Raw genomic sequence first — 21,170 nt, 5'->3', positions numbered from 1 at the left:
TTTGTGTTAAGATTAATCCCCCCTACCCCCGTTGTTTGTGGTTGTGATTGCTGTCTGCTCTGTCTGCTTGTCTTCTCTTTAGGAAGCACCAGGAAACAAAGCTGGGACCTTCCATGTGGAACAGAGGCATTCAATCACCTGAGCCACCTCAGCTCCCTGGTTTTCTCTCTCGTCTTTCTTCTCTTTTGTTGCATCACCTTTTTGTCAGCTCGCTGCACTAGCTCACCTTCTCCAGGAGGCACCAGGAACTGAACCTGGGACCTCCCATTTGTAGGCGGAAGCCCAATTGCTTGAGCCACATCCACTTCCCTACTGTAAGGTTTTATTTATGTTTATCTAGCTAGAAGGTGGGCTGTATTTGCCCTTTACTGTAGTCACAGGTGTCAGGATATGATTTCCTCTGGAGTCCTTGTTTGTGTGTCACTTTCAGACTTGCAGTTTTAATTCCATTATTGATGGTGTTAAGGTGTGTGGGGGAAGGAAGCATTCTAAAATCCTAAATACAAAGTCTTAGTGTGCCTGTGCGTCTTGGGTGTGATCGTCACAAGTGCTTCTCAGCATTGCCCCGACTCCTTTAGATGAGACAGAAAGGCTAGAAGGGTGAGCAGTAGTTCCCTTCCCCAAAATGGTTTAGGTGCTGGTAAACATTTCCCCTGAAGGGAGTTTTCTGTTAAATACAACTGACCCCTATGGTCAGATTTCAAAATGGTTACTCTTTTCCTTTTCCTGCTGGAAACATGAGGGGATTTTTTTTTACAGTCTTCATCATGAAAACCTGGTAGGGGGTCTTGGAGGTAAAACTCACCAAAGAATGGGGACCCTCCTCTTAAATAAGGTCCCCACAGACTTTAAAGCTAATATACATTGAGCCTTCAGCAATTCATTAATTAAAGTTCAGCCATGCCTACCAGTACTAGAGCATGGCCTCAGGGAAGCTGCTGTTCCAAGGTGCAGCAGTTTGATATGGTTCATGAATTCTAAAAATAGATATTGGATTAGGTTTGTAAACTGGTCTGTACCTGGGTATGATTAAATTATGATTAGGGCTTTGATTGAGCAATGTAGTATGGCATTGACTTCCTGCCCCCTGGAAGGTGGGGACTCAACAGATAAAAGACATGGCCAAGGACAGAACTGAAGTTTTTGAAGCACACAGAGGAACGTGGTTAAGAGGAAAGAGATGCAAGCCCCAGGAAGAGAGGAAACCAGGAAGACTGAACCCTGGCACAGATTGGCAGCTATCTTGCTCCAACATGTGGCCAAAAGACTTTGGTGAGGGAAGTAACTTACACTTTATGACCTGGTAACTGTAAGCTCCTACCCCAAATAAATACCCTTTATAAAAGCCAACTGATTTCTGGTATTTTGCATCAGCCCCCTTTGGCTAATACACTATAGGCTTCTCCTGTTTTGATTCTATCTGTTTTCTGGGCAGTGGTTTAAGCCTGTGACCTCAATTTTCTGATGGCTCTAAGAATTGTTTTTCATTTTTTCAGCTTTTTTTTCTTGTTAGTATGGGAGAGATGACTTCCATGTTCCTTATGCTGGACCAAAAACCACCATGTCTTTTAAAAATTGATTTACTGGGAGCAGACACAGCTCAAGCAGTTGAGTGCCTGCTTCCCACATGGGAGTTCCCAGTACGATGCCTAGTACCTCCTAAAAACAAAAAATCCAACTCAGGGGAGCTCATGTGGCTTCCCCATCCTGGAACCTAAGAAAAATTAAAAAACAACAACAACAACTTATTTTACTTAGCTTTATCCTACCTTCTTGGTTTATCAACTTTAACTTGTATCAAAATCACCTGGAAGGCTTCTTAAAAGACTCCTGGATGATAAACTTTAAGGTAGTTGGAGGGTAGAGGAAGGTTGTGAGCTGACAGCTACTTGGGTGAAATCTATGATAAACTCGAGGTATTTGTACAGGGAAGGGATAAAATGGGGGCATAGGGATAACTTAGGGTGGGGCTGCGTGGGCTTTAGGGGCACTAGGGATGGGAGGATGGGTCAGATTGCCCAAGAAATTGGGGAGAGGGTGAGGGGAACATTTGATCATGGGAGATTGTCAGGTATGTGGTTGAAATTGTGGTGCAGAGAAAACCCTTTAGAGAATGTAATATGGAAGGTTGCCTGTTTGGGATGCTTAAGAGGGGGGCATCTGACACAGGGCAAGTTTCTGGGGAGTGTTTGTTTTATTATTTTATTAAAAAAAAAAAAAAAAAGATTCCTGGGTCTCGTTCCCAGAATTTCTGATGCAGTGGGTGTGAGAGGTGAGGCCCAAGAATGTATATTTCTAATAAGGTCCTAGGTGATACTGATGCTTACTTTTGAGAACTGCAGTCCTAAGCAATAATGTCTAAGAGATTGCTAGTGATTTTTTTCCAATGCAAAATATACAACCATAAACATTCCTTTGGGTAGCACCACAAATCCTGTGAGTCCTGTTTTGAGAAATGTCTAGCTAAATGGAAGGCAGCTTTGGTGGTACTGTTCAGACATAACCCAGCTGGCTCTAGAGAAATGCTGTGCAAGGCCAGCATGAATCTTTATGTCCTTGGGTGCAAGGGTAATTTCCTAAGCAGCTTGTTAGGATATTGGGGAGAACTAACGGCTTGTGGCAGGAGGGTGAGAGTGAAAGGTAACATTTTCCCATGGCTCAGGGCTTGGAATCTCCACTGCCACAGCCTGGCCTGTTCAATGCCCCCACCCTGTTTCTCCCTAGGGAAGGTTCTGCAGCCTCCGTGGCTAACTGGCCAGAAAGTTTAGCAAGCAACCTAACAGTAACAAACACTTCCTCCCAGCCAAGCCTCACCCCTCACCCCTCACCCCCAACCATTCAGTTTAAACAAACTAACAGCAACTTTTACTTATTGGTGCTGATTCTATTCCAGGTGCCCTGCTGAAGTACTTTACATGTATTATTTTATGTTTACAACCAACCACACTGAAAGAGAATATTCTCATTTGGCAGCAGAGGAAATAAAAGCTTAGCAAGGGAAAGTCTTCATTCAAGGTGGCGTGGTCAGTTGCAGAGCTCTAATGCAAACCCAGTTCTGCCTGACCCCAACCATTTCAGGGTGAATCCAGCTCTGCAGAACTACAAAGAATGGCCTTCATCACTAAGCTGCGGACACTTAAACTTGCCAGTAAATTACAACAACTTCAGCCTACCATCTCTTAACAAAACCCTTAAAAGCCAAATATAAAACTGTATACTAGGGGAGCGGACTTAGCCCAGTGGTTAGGGAGTCCGTCTACCACATGGAAGGTCCACGGTTCAAACCCCGCGACTCCTTGACCCATGTGGAGCTGGCCCATGCGCAGTGCTGATGCGCACAAGGAATGCCGTGCCATGCAGGGGCGTCCCCTGTGTAGGGGAGCCCCACGTGCAGGGAGTACACCCTCTAAGGAGAGCCACCCAGCGCGAAGGAAGGTGCAGCCTGCCCGGGGTGGCGCCGCACACACAGAGAGTTGACGCAGCAAGATGATGCAACATAAAGAAACACAGATTCCTGTGCTGCTGACAACAACAGAAGCGGACAAAAAGAAGAACACGCAGCAAATGGACACAGAGCAGAAAACTGGGGTGGGGGAGGGAAGGGAGAGAAATTTAAAAAAAAAATAACAAAACAAAAAAAACCCTGTATACTAGATGAATAAGAAACATCAATTAAAACGCTTTTAGAAAATATTAACTTAGAATATTGACTGATAAACTGTGTCAGGTTAAAGGAAGTAGAACCACCATTCTTCCTTTTTAGAAACTATTTTAAAGACACACTTGCCTGGCAATATAAAAATGAACCATATACTACTCAATCATTTTAATTTAGGAAAAAAAAAACAGGACTCAGTCCTCTCAGTTTAAGATGCTGAAATGTCTTCCAGAGCAGTAAGTCTGCATTGACTTAACGGCTCGTGAACAACTTTAGCAAGAACAGTGTTGAATAGATGCCAATAGATACTCTAGTTGCTTACCTGGGCTTCAAGCTGTCTCAGCCATACCTATTCCCTGCTTTCCATCCAGGCTTTTCACCTGTGTTTGTAGTAATTATGTTCGTGTTTTAAAAATGTATTCCAGTATCTCAAAATCCTTCCAACCAATCCTTCTACTTAGAGCGAAATAGTAATGTTTGATTTAATTCTTCCATTACTGTGTGAAAACTAGAAATTATTAGATAGATACAAATACACTTTTAGATAGCTTGAAATTTCTCAAGGAATGTAAAAACAAAATGTGTAAGAAAATGAGGTAATTAGGTAAAGTGTATGAGATTTGAAAAAAAAAATTCAATAACTTCAGTGACCACTTATAGAATGAGGTTCCCGATTACACTGAACCGGCAATTAACAACTCTAGATAGTCTGAATCTTGACTACCTAAAAATGGATGCTGTAGAACCCCAAAAGATCTCTTCTTGGCCATTTGGTTAAGATCAAGTGTAGAACCCCAAAGGCTAAGGCAGAGGGACGGATGCTAACACAGCCTGCAGCTCACCGGCTTCTAAGATGCTATAGTTTGCAAAGTCCCAAGTAACCTCTGATTGGTGGGGATGGGGTGGCAAAGATCCATGTTGTCTAAAGTATGCCAAACAACCCTGTGAGGCCAGGCAGAGCATTTCTCTCCTACCCAGAGGGAACCATCTATCTAAAACTATGAAATGCTGTAGAAAGTTTAGTAGATAAGCTCCAAAGCTCTGTGAATATTTCCTTTCCCCTTGTAAACAGGACTAATTAATTTGAGCTGAAGTACCTACAAATTAAGATTTTATGGAATCCACAAAGAGAAAAGGGAGAGATCTAAAGAAATTCTTTCTTTTATAAAAGCATCAGAGAGCACCAAACACTTGTCCTTAAGATGGTCTAAGATACTATATTTTAGGACTTTCTTTATTGCTGATTACAGATTTAAAACTATGAAATGTGCATTGCTTGGCAAATTACACAAGTGATTCTTTACTTCCACTTCTGATAAAAGCTTAAGGAAACTTTCACACAAAAATACAAAGGATAAGAGAAATAAGAATGGCAATAGCCACAAAACAAAAAGGTTTGGTAACATGAAAAGTCTCCACAGCCAGTATGTCAAAAACTTAAAATTATCCAAACAGTGCAGAGGGTCAAGTCAAATCAATGTCAGCCATACACTGAACTATTAATACTAGACCCTTGAAGTTGCAAACTGGAAAAGTCATCCTTATTTAAAGTCACATATTTATGATCACACGAACCACCTAATTTGCTCAAGGTTCAGCTTTAAGCAACATTTAATTTCCTTTAAAAGATGGATTTTCTGACAAGTTCAAAAAGAAGACTTGCTTTGTTTTGATGAAGCTCTGCTCAGAAGTTTATAAGGTTTCCTAAGAAACCATCCTGGGCTTAGTCAATTAGAAAAATGCATTCAAAGCAGGGTCACACTGGCTGCCTGAAGATATCCCTGGAGATACTGAAGGGCTTCTGCATTGAGGCTGGTGCTCACCATTGATGGAACCTACAAGAGATGGGAAAACCACATACTGGCTGTTAGAAATCCTGATGTACCAACACAAACTTCATGTCTATGGCAGAGCTGTCAATCATAAATCACTGTCAAAGGAATCCTGAAGTTAGTGACAGAGTGAAAAAGTTCTTATGGGTGAAGATGTGATATCTAAGATTTGCTCTAAAATTCTCTAATGAAGAAAAATGGAGGAATAAATTAAGCAAGATTGACAAAATGCTGGTAATTACTGAAGATGTGAGGGTTTGCTATACTCGTGTTTTGTAAAATTTTACATAAGACAATGAAAAATATAAATTAGCAGTCAATATAACTTCTACAAGTATAGAGAAGGGGCTGGCTAAATGAACTAAACAAAGTCACTATTAGGTGTGCTCTATGATCCATTCTTTAATTTCTGAATATGTTACAGTTAAAAAATATCAATAAATGCCCACATCTTAAAAGATTTATGCTTTCCATAATAGGCTGATAATTTCAATCTGAGAAACAAATGCAGTTTATTTCTGTATGGCTGCAGTTTTTCCCTTCCCTTTAGCTTTACCCTGAAAATCATTTCCTTAAACTTATTTTTGCAGTACATCATGGAGAAAGGGAGCATCATTTTAACTAAAGAAAAATAATCTTTGCTCTTAATTCAATGAGATATAGTTTGATTATTATGCTGACCAATGAAAACAGGCACCTGGAACAACCACTACCTTCCTGCCTTCCCATAAAAGCCGTCATTCATCACAGAGTTCTTTGGTAACAAAGACACTTACCCTCCCAGGACAGGCAGTAGACAATTTGTGAAGTGACTGTGCCAGATGAATTTTGGGGTTGTTCACCATCTGGCCTACAGGATCATGCTCTTTTTTCCCAGCAAATGCCAGCTGTGAGAAAGCAGTCTGGTATCCTGGTGTATCTTCTATGTCAATAAAATGCTCTTCATCAGGAATAGTATCATCTTCAGGTAATTCAAAAAGGCCAATCAGAGACTGCAATAAAGGAGTCCTGAATTGGAAGAAAGTAAAGATGACAAAACATTAAGAAAATACTTTGAAAGGACCTTTGAAATTTGGATAGGTATCAGTGGTTTGTGCTGGTCCAGAAACCACTCCTCAATTCTTTCAGCCACGGTACTCCAATTTGTGTTTGGGAAACTACCCCCACAGTTCTCAAGCTGGCCATGTGACCAAGCCTGGTTAATTAGAAGAGCATGTGACCCAAGGAAAACAAGAATATTTAATCTAAGAACTTTAGTTAGGAAACATAAGCCTCAAGTTGCCAAATCAATTCATGGATGAGAGGCTGCCTGAGTGGAATCAAAATTAGGAAGAGGCAAGAAGTGAGCAGAGCAAGGTCCCCCTAACGCTGACCCCTAGAATGCAGAATCTACCTCTAGCCTATTCAGATCCCCTCTAAAGAAAGGCAGGTTGTTTGGGCTTTGGTCATAAAACAGTCTTACAGAAATCATCTAGACCAGACATGTGCATCAGATTCCTAAAGAGATCCATGATTCCCCCCCAAAAAAGTTAAGAACCAAGAAAGAAGATATTTCTAGGCCCAGAATCCACAAGTTATGTCTAGGATCTTATTGCTATGAGAAGTTGACATCAGAACTGGGTTCTGGCCTCAAAAGAATAACCTTGAATAATTTTGCAGTCATAGGAAAGGAAGCTATAATTTCCAAACAATGTAGGATGGTGTACTTACCATAGCTTAGTATACTCAGTGTCCATCATCGGGGGACATTCTGTTAGTAATTTGGTTATGCCAACTGCACAGATCTTTTTCTCTACATTTCCAGATACCTTCTGAATTTCAGGAATAATGATTTTCTCCAAAACCATTCCAAACATTCTATTAATCAAAGCAAAATAAATCCATTCAATATTAAATTAAACTACCATAATAATTAAAGTGATTTTATTTACACTCATAAAAAGGATGCTGTTTTTTGTCATTCTGAATGGAAACAAAAATAGAGGTGACAAAACAACAAAAAGAACAATCTTTTCCCCATCACACTATAATTATAATGTGCTCAAGTACAATCTTTTTTTGGTTTTATTTTTCAAGTATAATCTTTATAGCTTTTGGGGGGTGTGGTCTTACATGTTTTTAAAAAATTACTTGGGAAACGGACTTTGGCCCAGTGGTTAGGGCGTCCGTCTACCACATGGGAGGTCCGCGGTTCAAGCCCCGGGCCTCCTTGACCCGTGTGGAGCTGGCCCATGCGCAGTGCTGATGCGCGCAAGGAGTGCTGTGCCACGCAGGGGTGTCCCCCGCGTAGCGGAGCCCCACGCTCAAGGAGTGCACCCATAAGGAGAGCCGCCCAGAGCAAAGGAGGGAGCAGCCTGCCGAGGAATGGCGCCGCCCACACTGCCTGTGCCGCTGACGACAACAGAAGCGGACAAAGAAACAAGACGCAGCAAAAAGACACAGAAAACAGACAACCGGGGGAGGGGAGGGGAATTAAATAAATAAAAATAAATAAATCTTTAAAAAAAAAAAAATTACTTAAGAAATCCCTGGAAAATTAGAAAACACATAGGCAAGAGCAAGAAGGAGAAAGGCACATCACCATTCCACCATCTAGCCATAACTAATTTTTAAAATTTTAGATGAGAACCTTCTCTGCTTTCTTTGATTATATTTCTACAAATATGTAAAATTTAATGGCTTTATTTAAAAAATGATTTGGCTAATCATTCTCTTTGTTGCAAACATCCTACATTACTTTACTATTCTAAATAATATACAACACTCACAGTTTATGCTTTGATTAATAGAAAAAATTATTTTAAGTGAAAATACTTTGGATAGAGAATGCACTTTTTTGGTTCTACAAAGACCATGCCAAGTTCAGTTCCCACTAGTATTGCTGAATACCGCACACAACGAATGGACACAGAGCAGACGGCGGGTGCAAACAATGGGGAGAGGGTGAGGAATAAATAAACTAAATCTTAAAAAACAAAACAAAAAAAACAGGAAGCAATTTGGCTTCTACCTACCACATGGGAGGTCCTGGGTTCAGTTCCCAGTGCCTCCTAGAGAAGGTAAGCTGGCATGATGGGCAGGCACAAGCGTGCTGATACCACAAATTGAAGCAACAAAGAGACACAGAGCAAAGACAATGACAGACACAACAAACCAGGGAGCTGAGGTGGCTCAGGAGATTGAGCGCCTCTCCCCACACAGGAGGTCCCCCCAGGTTAAGTTCCTGGTGCTTCCTAAAGAGAAGATGAGCAGACAGAGAGCACATAGCAAATGGATAGAGAGAACAGAGAGCAACTGCAAAAACGGGGCGGGAAAATAAATCTTAAAAACAAAACAAAAACAAAAACAAAAACAACAACAAAAAAAAACACCCACATTTTCCGGTACAATTTTTTGGTTTACTTAATCTTTTACAATTTAGCCAAACTGGAGTTGTTGTTTTTTACATTATAATACAGGGATCTAACAAGATTTTCTTCAAAGAGTTATCCTCTATTTTTTCTTCATAATCTTTCCTTTACCTACTAAAAGGAAATGCCACCTATCTACATTCTTCATGTATACACTAAATAACTCAAGAACAGTTTCGTTGGTCCAAACTTTTCTCATGCTATGAGGTCCCTGAAACAACACTGACCATTGAACATAAAATCTGGGGAATCAGGAGACGGTTTTATAGAGAGTTTCCTCTTTACAACACAATACCCAAGAATATTTTGAAAATCAAAGATACTATCACTGCACCAGGAACAATGAATTATCCATAAATTATAAGTAGGGATTATTGGCCTAAGCTAAAAGGAAAGGTCAAATCATTTTTTCCTTTTAAAAATAAAGTATAATTAACAATAATAAAACTTACTTTGGTTGTATATCATCAAATATTTCTTGTAGGGCTAGGGCCCCGTATTTTATGCAGTACAAATTAATAAAGACTAAGAAACCTGTTGAAAGAAGAGGATCACTGTCAATATAAAGGAATCTTTGCACTACAGAAGTGATTTAAGTCTTAGCATGAAAAAGCACTTTCTGCCAAATTAAACATATTCCTTATAATTAAATTCTCAATTTGTAACTTTGGCATGAATGACTTGCTTTCTTTTATGTTATTATTTCTTTTGGGAAAATGTTTTGATATCAAAACTTACAAACCAACCTTTCAAACAAAATATATGTGAAATTAATTTAGTGTTTAAGGACAAACTATTTAAAATACATTATATTTAAAGTTTAAAACCAATAAAAGGATGATCTGGAACCACAAAGTATAAGGGTTTAGCCATATTCTGTCATTATTTCTATGGGAACACTCACATAATTTTACTTACTCTTGATGAACTTGGTTGTTTTGGAATTCTGAAGTCTTTGGAAGAGTAGAATGAATATTTGCTTCCTATACTGGTCAACTGACTCACTAAGGAATTGAATAAAAACAACAATGTAAATTCAGTGTTTTTCTGAGTACAAAACAAAATCTGGTCAAATTTACAATGAAGTTACAGTCATACTCACGGAGGCATGTGCTCTATTATACTGTTTAAAAGATAAAAACCTTGGTGGTCATTTGCTTTAGATGCAATCAGCTTCTGGAAGACACCTAGTAACCCAGGCTATAAGAAATTAGATCAAATATTAAAGTGATATGGATTAATTATTCCAAAAGTTAAACAGGTAATATACATCTTAAGAAATCATGCTGCAATAATATAATTAGCTTTTCCTCTTTAGTTCTTACCTCTGAAATACAGGTAGAAAAGATTCTACCACAACAAGCCCTTAAAGTTAAATTCTTGAAATTAACCCATGTAGTTCTTATTTTTATATTTTTCACCATAGTGTTGATTCATAACTAAAGGATAACTAACAAAACATACATTAACATTTTCTATTGCCTCAATTATTTTAAACTAAGAATTTTTAAAAGCCTGCTATTCAGTTTTTCCAAAGTACTTTATATATTCTTAATTACATCAAAATAAATCTGACTTACAATTTTGTCAGCCGCAGCACTTGCTATTGTATTTGAACCACGTTCTAAGAATGCTTGGAGAAGCCTCACCAGAGCAGGAATATTTCCTGTTCTTTCCCAAAGCACTGGTTGAAGAAGATGAGGAAATAAAGCCATATATGAAGAAGGGATGTCATTTTTGTGTGTTTCCAGAAGCAAAGACATTACTTGAAAGACGTATGGGATAAATTCTGTTGATAAAAATTAAAACAGAGCTGTCAGTGTCAGGATTAATGGTTCTGACAAAAAACCAAACACTTAGGCAGGCTTCATTTTTCTTTTCTTTTGCCTCCCCCCTTTTATTTTATCAGGCTTTGTTTTATAACTATTTTAACACCTTATCCCATTACAAAAAATAACAACAACTTCCTTTAACTTACCTTGTACATCGTTTTGTAAAATTTCAGTAAACACCAGAAACAAAGCCTCCTCAAAATTTACAACAGCAGCAGGGTTAGCTTTGCAAGTTATTCTTATGGATAAACATATTGCTTCAAACATGTAGTGATTAAAGTGAGGTTTGCTCGGGTTCTGGAAATTTAAAAAAAAAAAGTAGTAATAGCTAATTATTCTAATAACTCAAGTGATTATATTTAGTATCTAAAATAAAACACAATTAACCTCTCTAAAACACACTTGAGATGTCATCTATTTTTAAAATCAGCATTAATAAAAAATACCTTACACTAAAAAGACTGTAAAAACTGTTTCCATATTGAGTTTCAAATTTAAACAATAACACTCTAGTACTGGTTTGGTTTTTTAAATGGGCAAAAGTCCACTATGAAAAAATACTCCCACCAGAGTCGCAGGGAGGTAATGATACAAGCTTAGGCTTCCAGAGATGTAAGAAACACATCTTATTCCCCAAATCTCATAAAGTCATCACTTTAAATAATAAAATCAGTCAGTAGGTGGAAGGAACAGGGACACATAGGCCTAGTGCTGCCACTAGCCACATACATCTGGGATGTTAGGCAAACCTCTACTTCCATGAACCTTGAAGTATCCATCTATGGTGATGGCTGTCTATCTCAGTGGCTTTCAAATTTCTCTTTAAGCAACAAACCCCTATTTTCCTCAAAACAAAATCTTTCTTGGAAGGCTATCATGGAAAGATTGATAAAATTAGAAAATGAGAGTATTTATGTTTTTGGGGCTGGGGTGAGGGTGGGAAACGATGGTGGTAATGGAACTACTTCCCTTCTCCCTTCCTTCCCCCATAGCCCAAAGTAGTCCAAGACTCTTAACCAGATTGAAAAATAATCACTGTTCTCCAAGGTCCCTTTAATATGTCTAAGAATTTATCTCCTTTTCATAGAACAATTAGGAATAAGCATCTAAAAAAGGACTGTCAGTCAAACTTATTTCATCATATTTATATTTGAACAAGAATCAAATTATCTGTAAAGTTTTAGATCCAAGCGTGAACTTAATTGTTGGGAAAGAAGAGTAAGGAATATCAGACAAAGGATTTTACTCAGTACATTACAAAAGCCTGAAGAGTCTCTTTTATCTAAGATAATTTTGGATTATCTGCATTTTCTCAATTTCTACAATGAGCATGTTACTTTTTAAATGAGAATAAAAACATATTAAAGTTTCTGAGCCTACACTCAAGGTGACCTGTCGTTATGTCTCTACACCAATGTCATCCCACTCTTAGGAAAATATGTTAACTGCTGGTCAGGAAGAATGAATATACTTTCTCCAAAGTCTGACCCATTACCAGGGAGTTCTGAGGCCCAAGCAGTTTGAAAAGAACAATTCCACTTTCAAAATTGGCTCTGTTACCTTACTAACAGCTAATAGCTTCTGTGTAAGCTGAGTGATGAGAGTAGGGATGTAGGGGATTATGGCTTCTTGTAGGAGGGAAAAACTCCTCATGATAGCTGTAAAATACAAAAACAGCAAAAACAGAGTTCAGTTAAACTTCAGGCCAAAACAATGATAAGGGGGAAAATAGCTAACTGATTCATCAGCTAAAAATTTAAGAAGCTTACAACACTCCTCTGACAGATCTTTTTAAATTAGGGCAAAAGCTGGTAACATAATTTAGCTGGGAAATACTCTTCAGTATTTCCAGAAGGTATAAGGCTTCAAGAATTTAAAAAAGGGACAGTAAGAAATAGTTGACTAGAGAGGGACAAAGAGGGGGGGAATAAATAGTGGACTGACATGGATGGCTGAAGGACAGGCAACGATAGAGTGCCATGAAAAATCATTTTGGAGCCCTTTCACTTAGAAGTCAGTGGCAGGAAATGCTTATTTCTCGCCAAAAGGAAACATGACTAAAGCCCACAGGAAACTGAAAGCAAAGGCCACCTACCCATCTCTCTCAAAAAGAGAAATAGGATCCTAAGGCAAATTTAAACATAAAGCCATGGAGGGGTCCACACTACAAAATATTGCTCATTAACAGATGCCTAAAAACATATCGCAAGGGAAATAACACATCACATAAGCTAAAAACGTATGACAGCTGTCTTTCCACGAAAAGAATAAAAGGGGTCTGACCTTTGCATCCATGTTTCACCAAGACCTATGAACATTTACAAATCAAAGCACCTACTGTATGCCAGCCACAAGGGATAGAACAGTATCCTGCCTTGCCTTCGAAACTTTGCAAAGGATTTTTCCTGCCTGAGCCAAGACCTACTCACCCTTGAATTAGCTAACCACTACCTATTCCTCACATCTCAGCTTAGATGGTATTTCCTAAAGAAAGTATCTCTCTGACCTGGGTTCAGAGTGAACTCTCTGGGCTGGCACAGAATGATTTCAGTCATTTGCACAACCCTAGTGAGGAGGTATTACATAGTGGGTACTCTTGCATAACCTAGGAATACAACATTGAAGATCACAGAGTAGCTGCCTACCTTCAGAGAAATGAAGATTAACAAACTGTAATTACACATCACTGTTGGGAACAGTACAGTGTTACACACATTCACACACACGCAAAACAGGAGTCCTATGCCAGACAGGAAGAATCAGGAAAGGGTCTCTGAAACATATTCCCTATAAGCTAGAGACACTGTGCTAGATTCATGGATTCCAAAAGCTAATAAGACTGAGATTGTCCTTGAAGTAAGAGCTAGCACCAGGAAACTCTCCTAATGTAGCACTGTGTGTCCTTAGCAGTGTCTCTGAAGTTGGGGTCTGTGTGGGGTCTGACCTTTGCACCTGTTTCACCAAGACCTAGCACAGCAGGCCCTCAATAAATGTTTGTTTCAGGATCTGACCCTTGCTCTCAGAAATTCAATCTAGAAAAGCAGAAAAAGAAGTAGTTTGCTACTTTTTCTACAATAAGAGGGGTTCAGTATCAAGGTAAGGTAAATATTTTCTCAAAGCAGTTAACAGTAAACAAAACATTTTTCATTTTACATCTAAACCTATTCATTCTTGGCAGAGTATCTGGTTCATAGACTTTCAGAGTGTTTACCCTAATAATCCGAGATTAGATGCTTAGTCTGTACACCAGGGAAATGGCCTACCTTTCATAATATACTCATTTTCTGAAGAGCCAGGAAGCGTGAGAGCTTTGAAAAGGTTTGTTAGCAGAATCTCAACAAATGGTGCAATTTCTGCAGCAGTAAAGCTAGAGATGAAAAAACAGCTTTTTAGTCACTACCAACTTTTGGGGTTTGTAACTGTGAAATACTCTTGGCAATTATTAAATCACACCTCAGGGAATAAACGGATCCACCTCCCACAACAGTCAACTAGCAGAACGCTTAGGAATATTCTTTTTTTTTTTTTTTCAGGCAGTATGGGGGATTGAACCTGGGACCTCATACATGGGAAGCAGGTGCCCAAACCACTGAGCTACACCTGCTCCCCAAGAATATAATTTTTACATATATTCATGCTAAGCACATAAGAAGGCAAATCTAAGACCAAGCATAATTGAATAAAGCCAAGAACCAGGCAAACCCAACGTGATTTAAAGCTGCAAAAGTCGTCCTTGATTCGTTTCTATTACCACTGATAACAAAGCTTGGACTCTCAGCAGTCTTTTGAATCCATATTTTTTGGAGGTGGAGAAGATTCAAACTCTGGATCTGAAGACTTCTGCCTTAACTCACCCCAAAGGATGTCCTCTCAACCCTTAATTGGCCATTGAGATTATTTGTACTTCAAGTTCTTGATGGAGAAAAGAACCTAGAAATCTTTTCCATCTCTTATCCCAAGCTCAGTTTCAAGAAATGATACTGTTGAAGAACGGCCTGAAAGACATGCAGATCATCCGATTCTTCTACGTTTAGTCCTTGGATCAGGCCAGAATTAGGATCCTGATTCCTACAGAAATTACTTGCACTCAGCTGGGTCATATCTCAGCACGAAGATAAGTTACAAAAATAGTCATGTAAAATGAACTCTGTTGTATGATGTTGCTCAGAATCCTGCCATAACACAGTATTCTCATAATGAAGACCCACTTTTATTTATTTATTTTTTAGGTACTGGGGCTGGGGATCTGGGGCCTTGTATGTGGGAAGCCAGCCACTCAACCACTGAGCCACATCAGCTCCCTGAAGACCCACTTCTGAAATGCCTTGAGCAACTCTTCTGATTTTAATCTCAAGAACATTGTGAATACTTGAACTCATCAATTTTCCCTCTTTGCCTTGGCTGCTAGTAAACTTCAAATAAATTTCTGAAGCCTCTAGAACTACTGTCCTGGACCCTTTGACACATATTTTTATTTATATTTTTTGTTTATAACCTCATCCCAGTTATTTTCCTTTGCTCCAGCTTCCACATTTAATTTATGTTGTAAGGTATCTATATTGGCTCAAATCCGTTTGAGAATGAGACAGAGTATAAATAAGCAAAAAGTATACATTTACTTTTCTAACTATAATGAAATTATGAATACATCCAGACATCTCTGACACAGTACAGAACTGCCCCAGCACCCCAAACTAAAATAATATCAACTGCTTTGACTAAAATACTTACAGAGTGGCACTGTTAGGCCCTCTCATTGTGAACAGCCTCTCAAGAGCATGTGCTGCATATGTATGAACAACAATACTCTCAGCTTGAAGATGGTTTATCAGGAGAGGAATCGAGACTAAAAGATGCTCTTTTGGTACCTGACAAATACAAAAATATACATACTCTAAACCAAATGATGCTATCTTAAGAATAAAATGTAACTGGAAGAAAAGTGCTGATTTTTAAAAACATTTTTATTAGCTTTGTCACAATGGGATATGATACTGTTGAGAAATCAAAACTTCTACCTACACATTGAATTCACATTAATTTTTCAATGTTTTCCATTTTTTATGAGCACAAAACCAAAATTATGATGAGGATAATCTTATAGATAAACGAATACACCATAAAATAATATCATGGTGAAACAGACTAAGATTTTAAGAACTATGCTTTTCACTAGTGCTAAATTAAATGACTTCTCCAAGAAAAGTTATCTTTGTGCCTTATTTTCTGTTCCAAAAAAACAGGGACAATAATAAGAATACTAATCTTCATTAAAAACCTTTTAAAAATTTAGAAGCTAAATTACTGAATCGTGAAAACAGAACTGCCAAACTGGTAAACAGCTTCCAAAGACACATCAAAATTATAAATCAAGAAATTAAACAATCATCCACAGGACATAAACTATGGCAAGTTCTTACAATGGAATATGAGATCATTAAAAAATGAACTACATGGGAAACGGAGTTGGCCCAGAGGATAGGGCGTCCATCTACCACATGGGAGGTCTGCGGTTCAAACCCCGGGCCTCCTTGACCCATGTGGAGCTGGCCCATGTGCAGTGCTGATGCACACAAGGAGTGCCGTGCCACGCAGGGTGTCCCCCGCGTAGGGGAGCCCCACGCGCAAGGAGCGCGCCCATAAGGAGAGCCGCCCAGCGCAAAAGAAAGTGCAGCCTGCCCAGGTATGGCACTGCCCACACTCCCCGTGCTGCTGATGACAACAGAAGCGGACAAAGAAACAAGACGCAGCAAAGAGACACAGAGAACAGACAACCCGGGGAGGGAGGGAATTAAATAAATAAATAAATCTTAAAAAAAAAAAAAAAAAAAGAACTACAGCTACATCTACTAAGATCAATAACTCGAAAACAATATCAAGCACCCAAAAATCAAGATATATGTGCTAATACCTATAGTATAAAATTTATTAAATACAATAAAAAAACACATAGAGGGAAGGGCAAGTGGCTCAAGTTACTGAGTTCTTGCCCACGACATGGGAAATCCTGGTGCTTGCTAAGGAAGATGAGCAAAACAGCAAGCTGACTTGATGGGATGGCATGGTGGTGAGCTGACACAAGATGACACAAAGAGACACAAGGATGAAAACACAATGAGAAAACAACAAAGCATGGAGCAGAGGTGGCCCAAGCGATTAGGCACCCCCGTCCACATGGGAGGTTCCGGGTTCAGTTCTGGTGCCTTCAAAAAAAAAATGAGCACACAATGAACAGACACAGCAAGCGCAAACAACGGGGGTGGGGGAGGGACATAAATTTTAAATACATATATATAAAAATATATATAGAAAGAGAGAGAACACATAATTTTTATGGATTCATAAATATGTAGCAAAAGCATAAACAATTCCATGGGCTTAAAACACTAAATGCATTACAGTAATTACTTCTGGAGGGAAAGAGCAGAGGGGCGGGGAATGCCCAGGGTGCCTCCACTATATCCGTATGTTTAAGCAGTTATGGCATGGAGTTATGATAAAGGTATGTAGCAGGTTCATTATATTATCCTCTATTCTTGCTTGTATATTTAAAATATTTTACAAAACAGCAGCATTGCTATTAGGCAGAAGCATTGGAGAAATGACTTTGCATAATTCTTTATCTCACTAAAATGAAAATAAAGTATAAGAATAAAAAGGAAACTAAGTTTTCTAAGAATCAAGAAGAAACAGACAGGAAGTGGACTTGGCCCAGTGGTTAGGGCGTCCATCTACCACATGGGAGGTCCGCGGTTCAAACCCCGGGCCTCCTTGACCCGTGTGCAGCTGGCCCATGCACAGTGCTGATGTGCGCGAGGAGTGCCCTGCCATGCAGGGGTGTCCCCGTGTAGGGGAGCCCCACATGCAAGGAGTGCACCCCGTAAGGAGAGCCACCCAGCATGAAAAAAAGTGCAGCGTGCCCAAGAATGGCACTGCACACACGGAGAGCTGACACAACAAGATGATGCAACAAAAAGAAACAGATTCCAGTGCCACTGACAACAACAGAAGCAGACAAAGAACACGCAGCAAACAGACACAGAACAGACAACTGGGGCAGGGGAGGGGGAGAGAAATAAATAAATAAATAAATTTTTTCTTTAAAAAAAAAAAAAAGAGGAATCAGAGAAATGGGCAAAATATGAATAGGGAAGCGGATGTGGCTCAGGCAGTTGAGTTCCTGCCTACCACACAGGAGATCCCAGGTTCAGTTCCCTGTGCCTCCTGGAGAAGATGAACAAGACAATGAGATGGTGTGATGGGCAGGCATGGCATGCTGACACAACAAGATGATGTAACAAGGAGACACAGAGGGAAGACAATGAGAGACACAACACAGCAGGGAGCTGAGGTGGCTTAAGTGATTGAGCGTCTCTCTCTCACATGGGAGGCCCCAGGTTTGGTTCACAGTGCCTCCTGAAGAAAAAACAAGCAGACACAGAGAGCAGACAGCAAGCACAAACAACGGTGGGCAGGGATAAATATAAATCTTTAAAAAAAAAGAATATGAATAGTTCACAGGAAAGAAATGTAAATTAAAACTGTAATGAGATATTTTTCATCTATCGAATTGGCAAAATTCTAAAATGTTCCACTGTGGAAACAGGCATTCTCATTCATTTTTTTAAAAGAAATGCAACATGGTACAATGCCTATGAAGGGGACTTTGTTAACATTTAGCAAAATTTTATATGCATTTTCCTTCTGATCCACCAATCTTCTAGGAATCTATTCCAAAGTTACAAGGACAAAAACAAAGTAAAATACGGACAAGGCTGTTCAAGACAGTATTATTTACAACAGCAAGACAGAAAACAACTAAAATATTTATTTATAGGGGACTAGTTGAATAAACCATAGTAAAGCCAACGGAGTACAAAGTACTATGTAGCTTAAAAAAAAAAAAGACGATCTCTACATACTACTATGGAATGATATCCAGGCAGGTGAAGTGAAGAAAGCAAATTACAAAATTATAGACAGTATATTGTCTTCTGTGTAGAAGGCGAAACATAAATGTAGAATTCAAGCTGTATTCAGTAGTCTTACATACTATTAATACTGGGATTGATATTTTGAAACTACACATATTAGGACAAAGAAATAAGTAATTAGATACAAGTATAAATTAAAAAGTTAAACACCTTATAATCACATTTGAATTTTAAACTATCAGTAGGATTTCTATTTTACTTTCTTCAAATCTATCTCCTGGTTCTGTCCTGGGAATAAGCCTAGAACCTATGACAATTCATTCACAATATCCCTAGCACCTAGATTTGTGGTCTTCAAATAACTTTTCCCACCTTAGAGATACAGCTAATTCAGGGCTGGGTCAGTAAATGTGTAAGATGCATCTTGTCGTGTCTGAAAGGAGGGAAGCCATCAAAATTGTGTTTATGTCAAGAGGACACAGGAAACCACATGAAGTGGCCCCTACTGGCCAAAGACAGATAATTAGACCATCAAAAAAACCCTGTTTGTCATCTTAGGAAGTTACTATGGTACTAGTTTATTCCTCTGAAAACTGATGAAGGGGAAAAAAATGAAACCATTTATCCTGCCTTTCCTGTATAAACTGGTAGTCAAATTACTGAGATAATGCTTGGGGTTGTACAACATAGTGAATATAATAAAAATCAGAGTATACACTTGTAGATGGTATATTTTATGTGAAGTGCATCTTAACTTTTAAAAATGCTGTAATGGGTGTAGATGTAGTTCAATGGTTGAGAAACTGGCTCCCATGTACGAGGTCTCAGGTTTAATCCCTGGTACCTCCTTAAAAAAAGAATAGCTATAAAGAAATTGTCAATGAGGGAAAAATTCTTCTCCAGAATCCACTGATCACAAAAAGTGGACAACCAGACATTATGTATGTCCCAAAGAAATGAAACAGAAAAGTATACCTATGACATATTCTTGCCATCTCCTCAAAAGAAAGAAAAGCAAGCCTCCAATTCTACCAGTTTTTAAGAAATACTGGGAATAGGGGAACAAGATAAACTCTGTCACGAAGATGCAATCAGCCGAAAGCAGCAAGTGAGAAATTCTTTATGAAAAAATGACTGGTTTTCCCAACAAACAATAAGCATAAAAAAGGCAGCAGGAGAACCTCTCTTCTGTAGATTGAACAACCTGAAACAAAATCAACCATAAACAATGTGTGGGCCTTGCTTGGATCTCAATTTTTAATAAACCACTGTAAAAAAGACATTTTTGAGACAACTGAAGGAAATTAAGCATGAACTGCAAACAGAAGACATTAAGGAATTATTAACTTTGTTAGACATCGCTGTCAGATATGATCTTATCATACAATGGAAGAAAAGTTGGTATATAATAAAACTTTTAAGAAATTGAGGGGCATATAACAAATTAAGAACTACTTACTTGATTCCTAAAAATCATAATATACTTGATACCATCAGCTTTAAGGACAGGAAACTCATTCACTATCAAAAGAATGAAAGTCATAGTTACTAACTGCTAACCCGTTAATCAGAATGTTACTCCCAAATCAGTAACAGTAACATCAGATTAAAAAAAAAAGTTCTGATAACCAATGTTAAATAACTGAAGCATAGTTAACTATAATGTTCTACTATGTATTCATTAATTCTGGTAGGATTATAAGTAATTTTTCCCTTTATCTTTATGTTTCATTACAAATGACTGTATTACTTATGTAACTGAATGAAAATAATTTAGACCATACTAATGACCATGACATTTTCATTCTCAGAATTTTAGCTATTTTGAATTACGAATTTGCTTTAAATAACTCTAGTGATGGGAAAATAGACAAATGAAAGAAATCAATGAAGGAACATTGGCCAAATGTTAATTCTTGAAGCTAGATTTTGGGTACACAAAAGTTCATCATCATATTTTCTCTACCTTGGGGTATACTGAATATTTTCTACACAAAAACTTTAAAACATAACAGGAATATATAATACCTTTATCAATACATACTCAAACATAACAAGTTACCCTCATTTATCAGTTTCAAGTACTTTGAAATTTATTCCATTTTTCTTTTTTAAGATTTATTTTATTTATTTCCCCCCTCCCCCATTCCAATTTTTAAGAGTGTATTTTTCTGGAGGCAGATGTAGCTCAGTGGTTGAGCACCTGCTTCCCATGTATGAGGTCCTGGGTTCAATCCCCAGTACCTTTTTAAATAAAAAAAAGGGTGTATTTTTCAAATAAGGAAAAGAAAACCAAAGTATAATTACTATTTTGTACACCAGGTTAACAAAGCTGAGTTGCAGCTCAGTCCTACTCATTTCTATTTTCCTTTCACATAAACAACATTTTCTTTACAGAAAGTTTATTTCACCTGTGCAGAATTTGGGGAAACCAATTGAGATTTTATTCAATAAAAGAAATAAATGCAAGAATAGGAGCCAGCTTTGTGAGTATCATGGCTATG

At 38.4% G+C, this 21,170-nt stretch overlaps 1 protein-coding gene across 1 annotated transcript in view; it reads right to left on the bottom strand.

Moving 5' to 3' along the window:
* Positions 1 to 4,855: 4,855 nt before the first annotated feature.
* CSE1L (chromosome segregation 1 like) overlaps positions 4,856 to 21,170 on the bottom strand; it is a 38,091-nt gene continuing 21,776 nt past the window's right edge. The window contains exons 14-25 of the mRNA XM_004475291.4: positions 20,126 to 20,187; positions 15,464 to 15,600; positions 13,996 to 14,099; positions 12,293 to 12,390; positions 10,879 to 11,029; positions 10,481 to 10,689; positions 10,003 to 10,100; positions 9,819 to 9,904; positions 9,353 to 9,434; positions 7,201 to 7,347; positions 6,267 to 6,498; positions 4,856 to 5,493 (exon numbers count right to left, since the gene is read on the bottom strand). Of these exons, the coding sequence (XP_004475348.1) occupies positions 5,404 to 5,493; positions 6,267 to 6,498; positions 7,201 to 7,347; positions 9,353 to 9,434; positions 9,819 to 9,904; positions 10,003 to 10,100; positions 10,481 to 10,689; positions 10,879 to 11,029; positions 12,293 to 12,390; positions 13,996 to 14,099; positions 15,464 to 15,600; positions 20,126 to 20,187 (1,496 nt within the window). The 3' untranslated portion in view covers positions 4,856 to 5,403. The remainder of the gene's footprint in view (positions 5,494 to 6,266; positions 6,499 to 7,200; positions 7,348 to 9,352; positions 9,435 to 9,818; positions 9,905 to 10,002; positions 10,101 to 10,480; positions 10,690 to 10,878; positions 11,030 to 12,292; positions 12,391 to 13,995; positions 14,100 to 15,463; positions 15,601 to 20,125; positions 20,188 to 21,170) is intronic.

Source organism: Dasypus novemcinctus, chromosome 24, assembly GCF_030445035.2.
Source record: "Dasypus novemcinctus isolate mDasNov1 chromosome 24, mDasNov1.1.hap2, whole genome shotgun sequence".
In the NCBI taxonomy this organism is placed as follows: domain Eukaryota; kingdom Metazoa; phylum Chordata; class Mammalia; order Cingulata; family Dasypodidae; genus Dasypus; species Dasypus novemcinctus.
The sequence above is the reverse complement of the archived record's forward strand: the minus strand, read 5'-3'. Positions and strand labels throughout refer to the sequence as shown.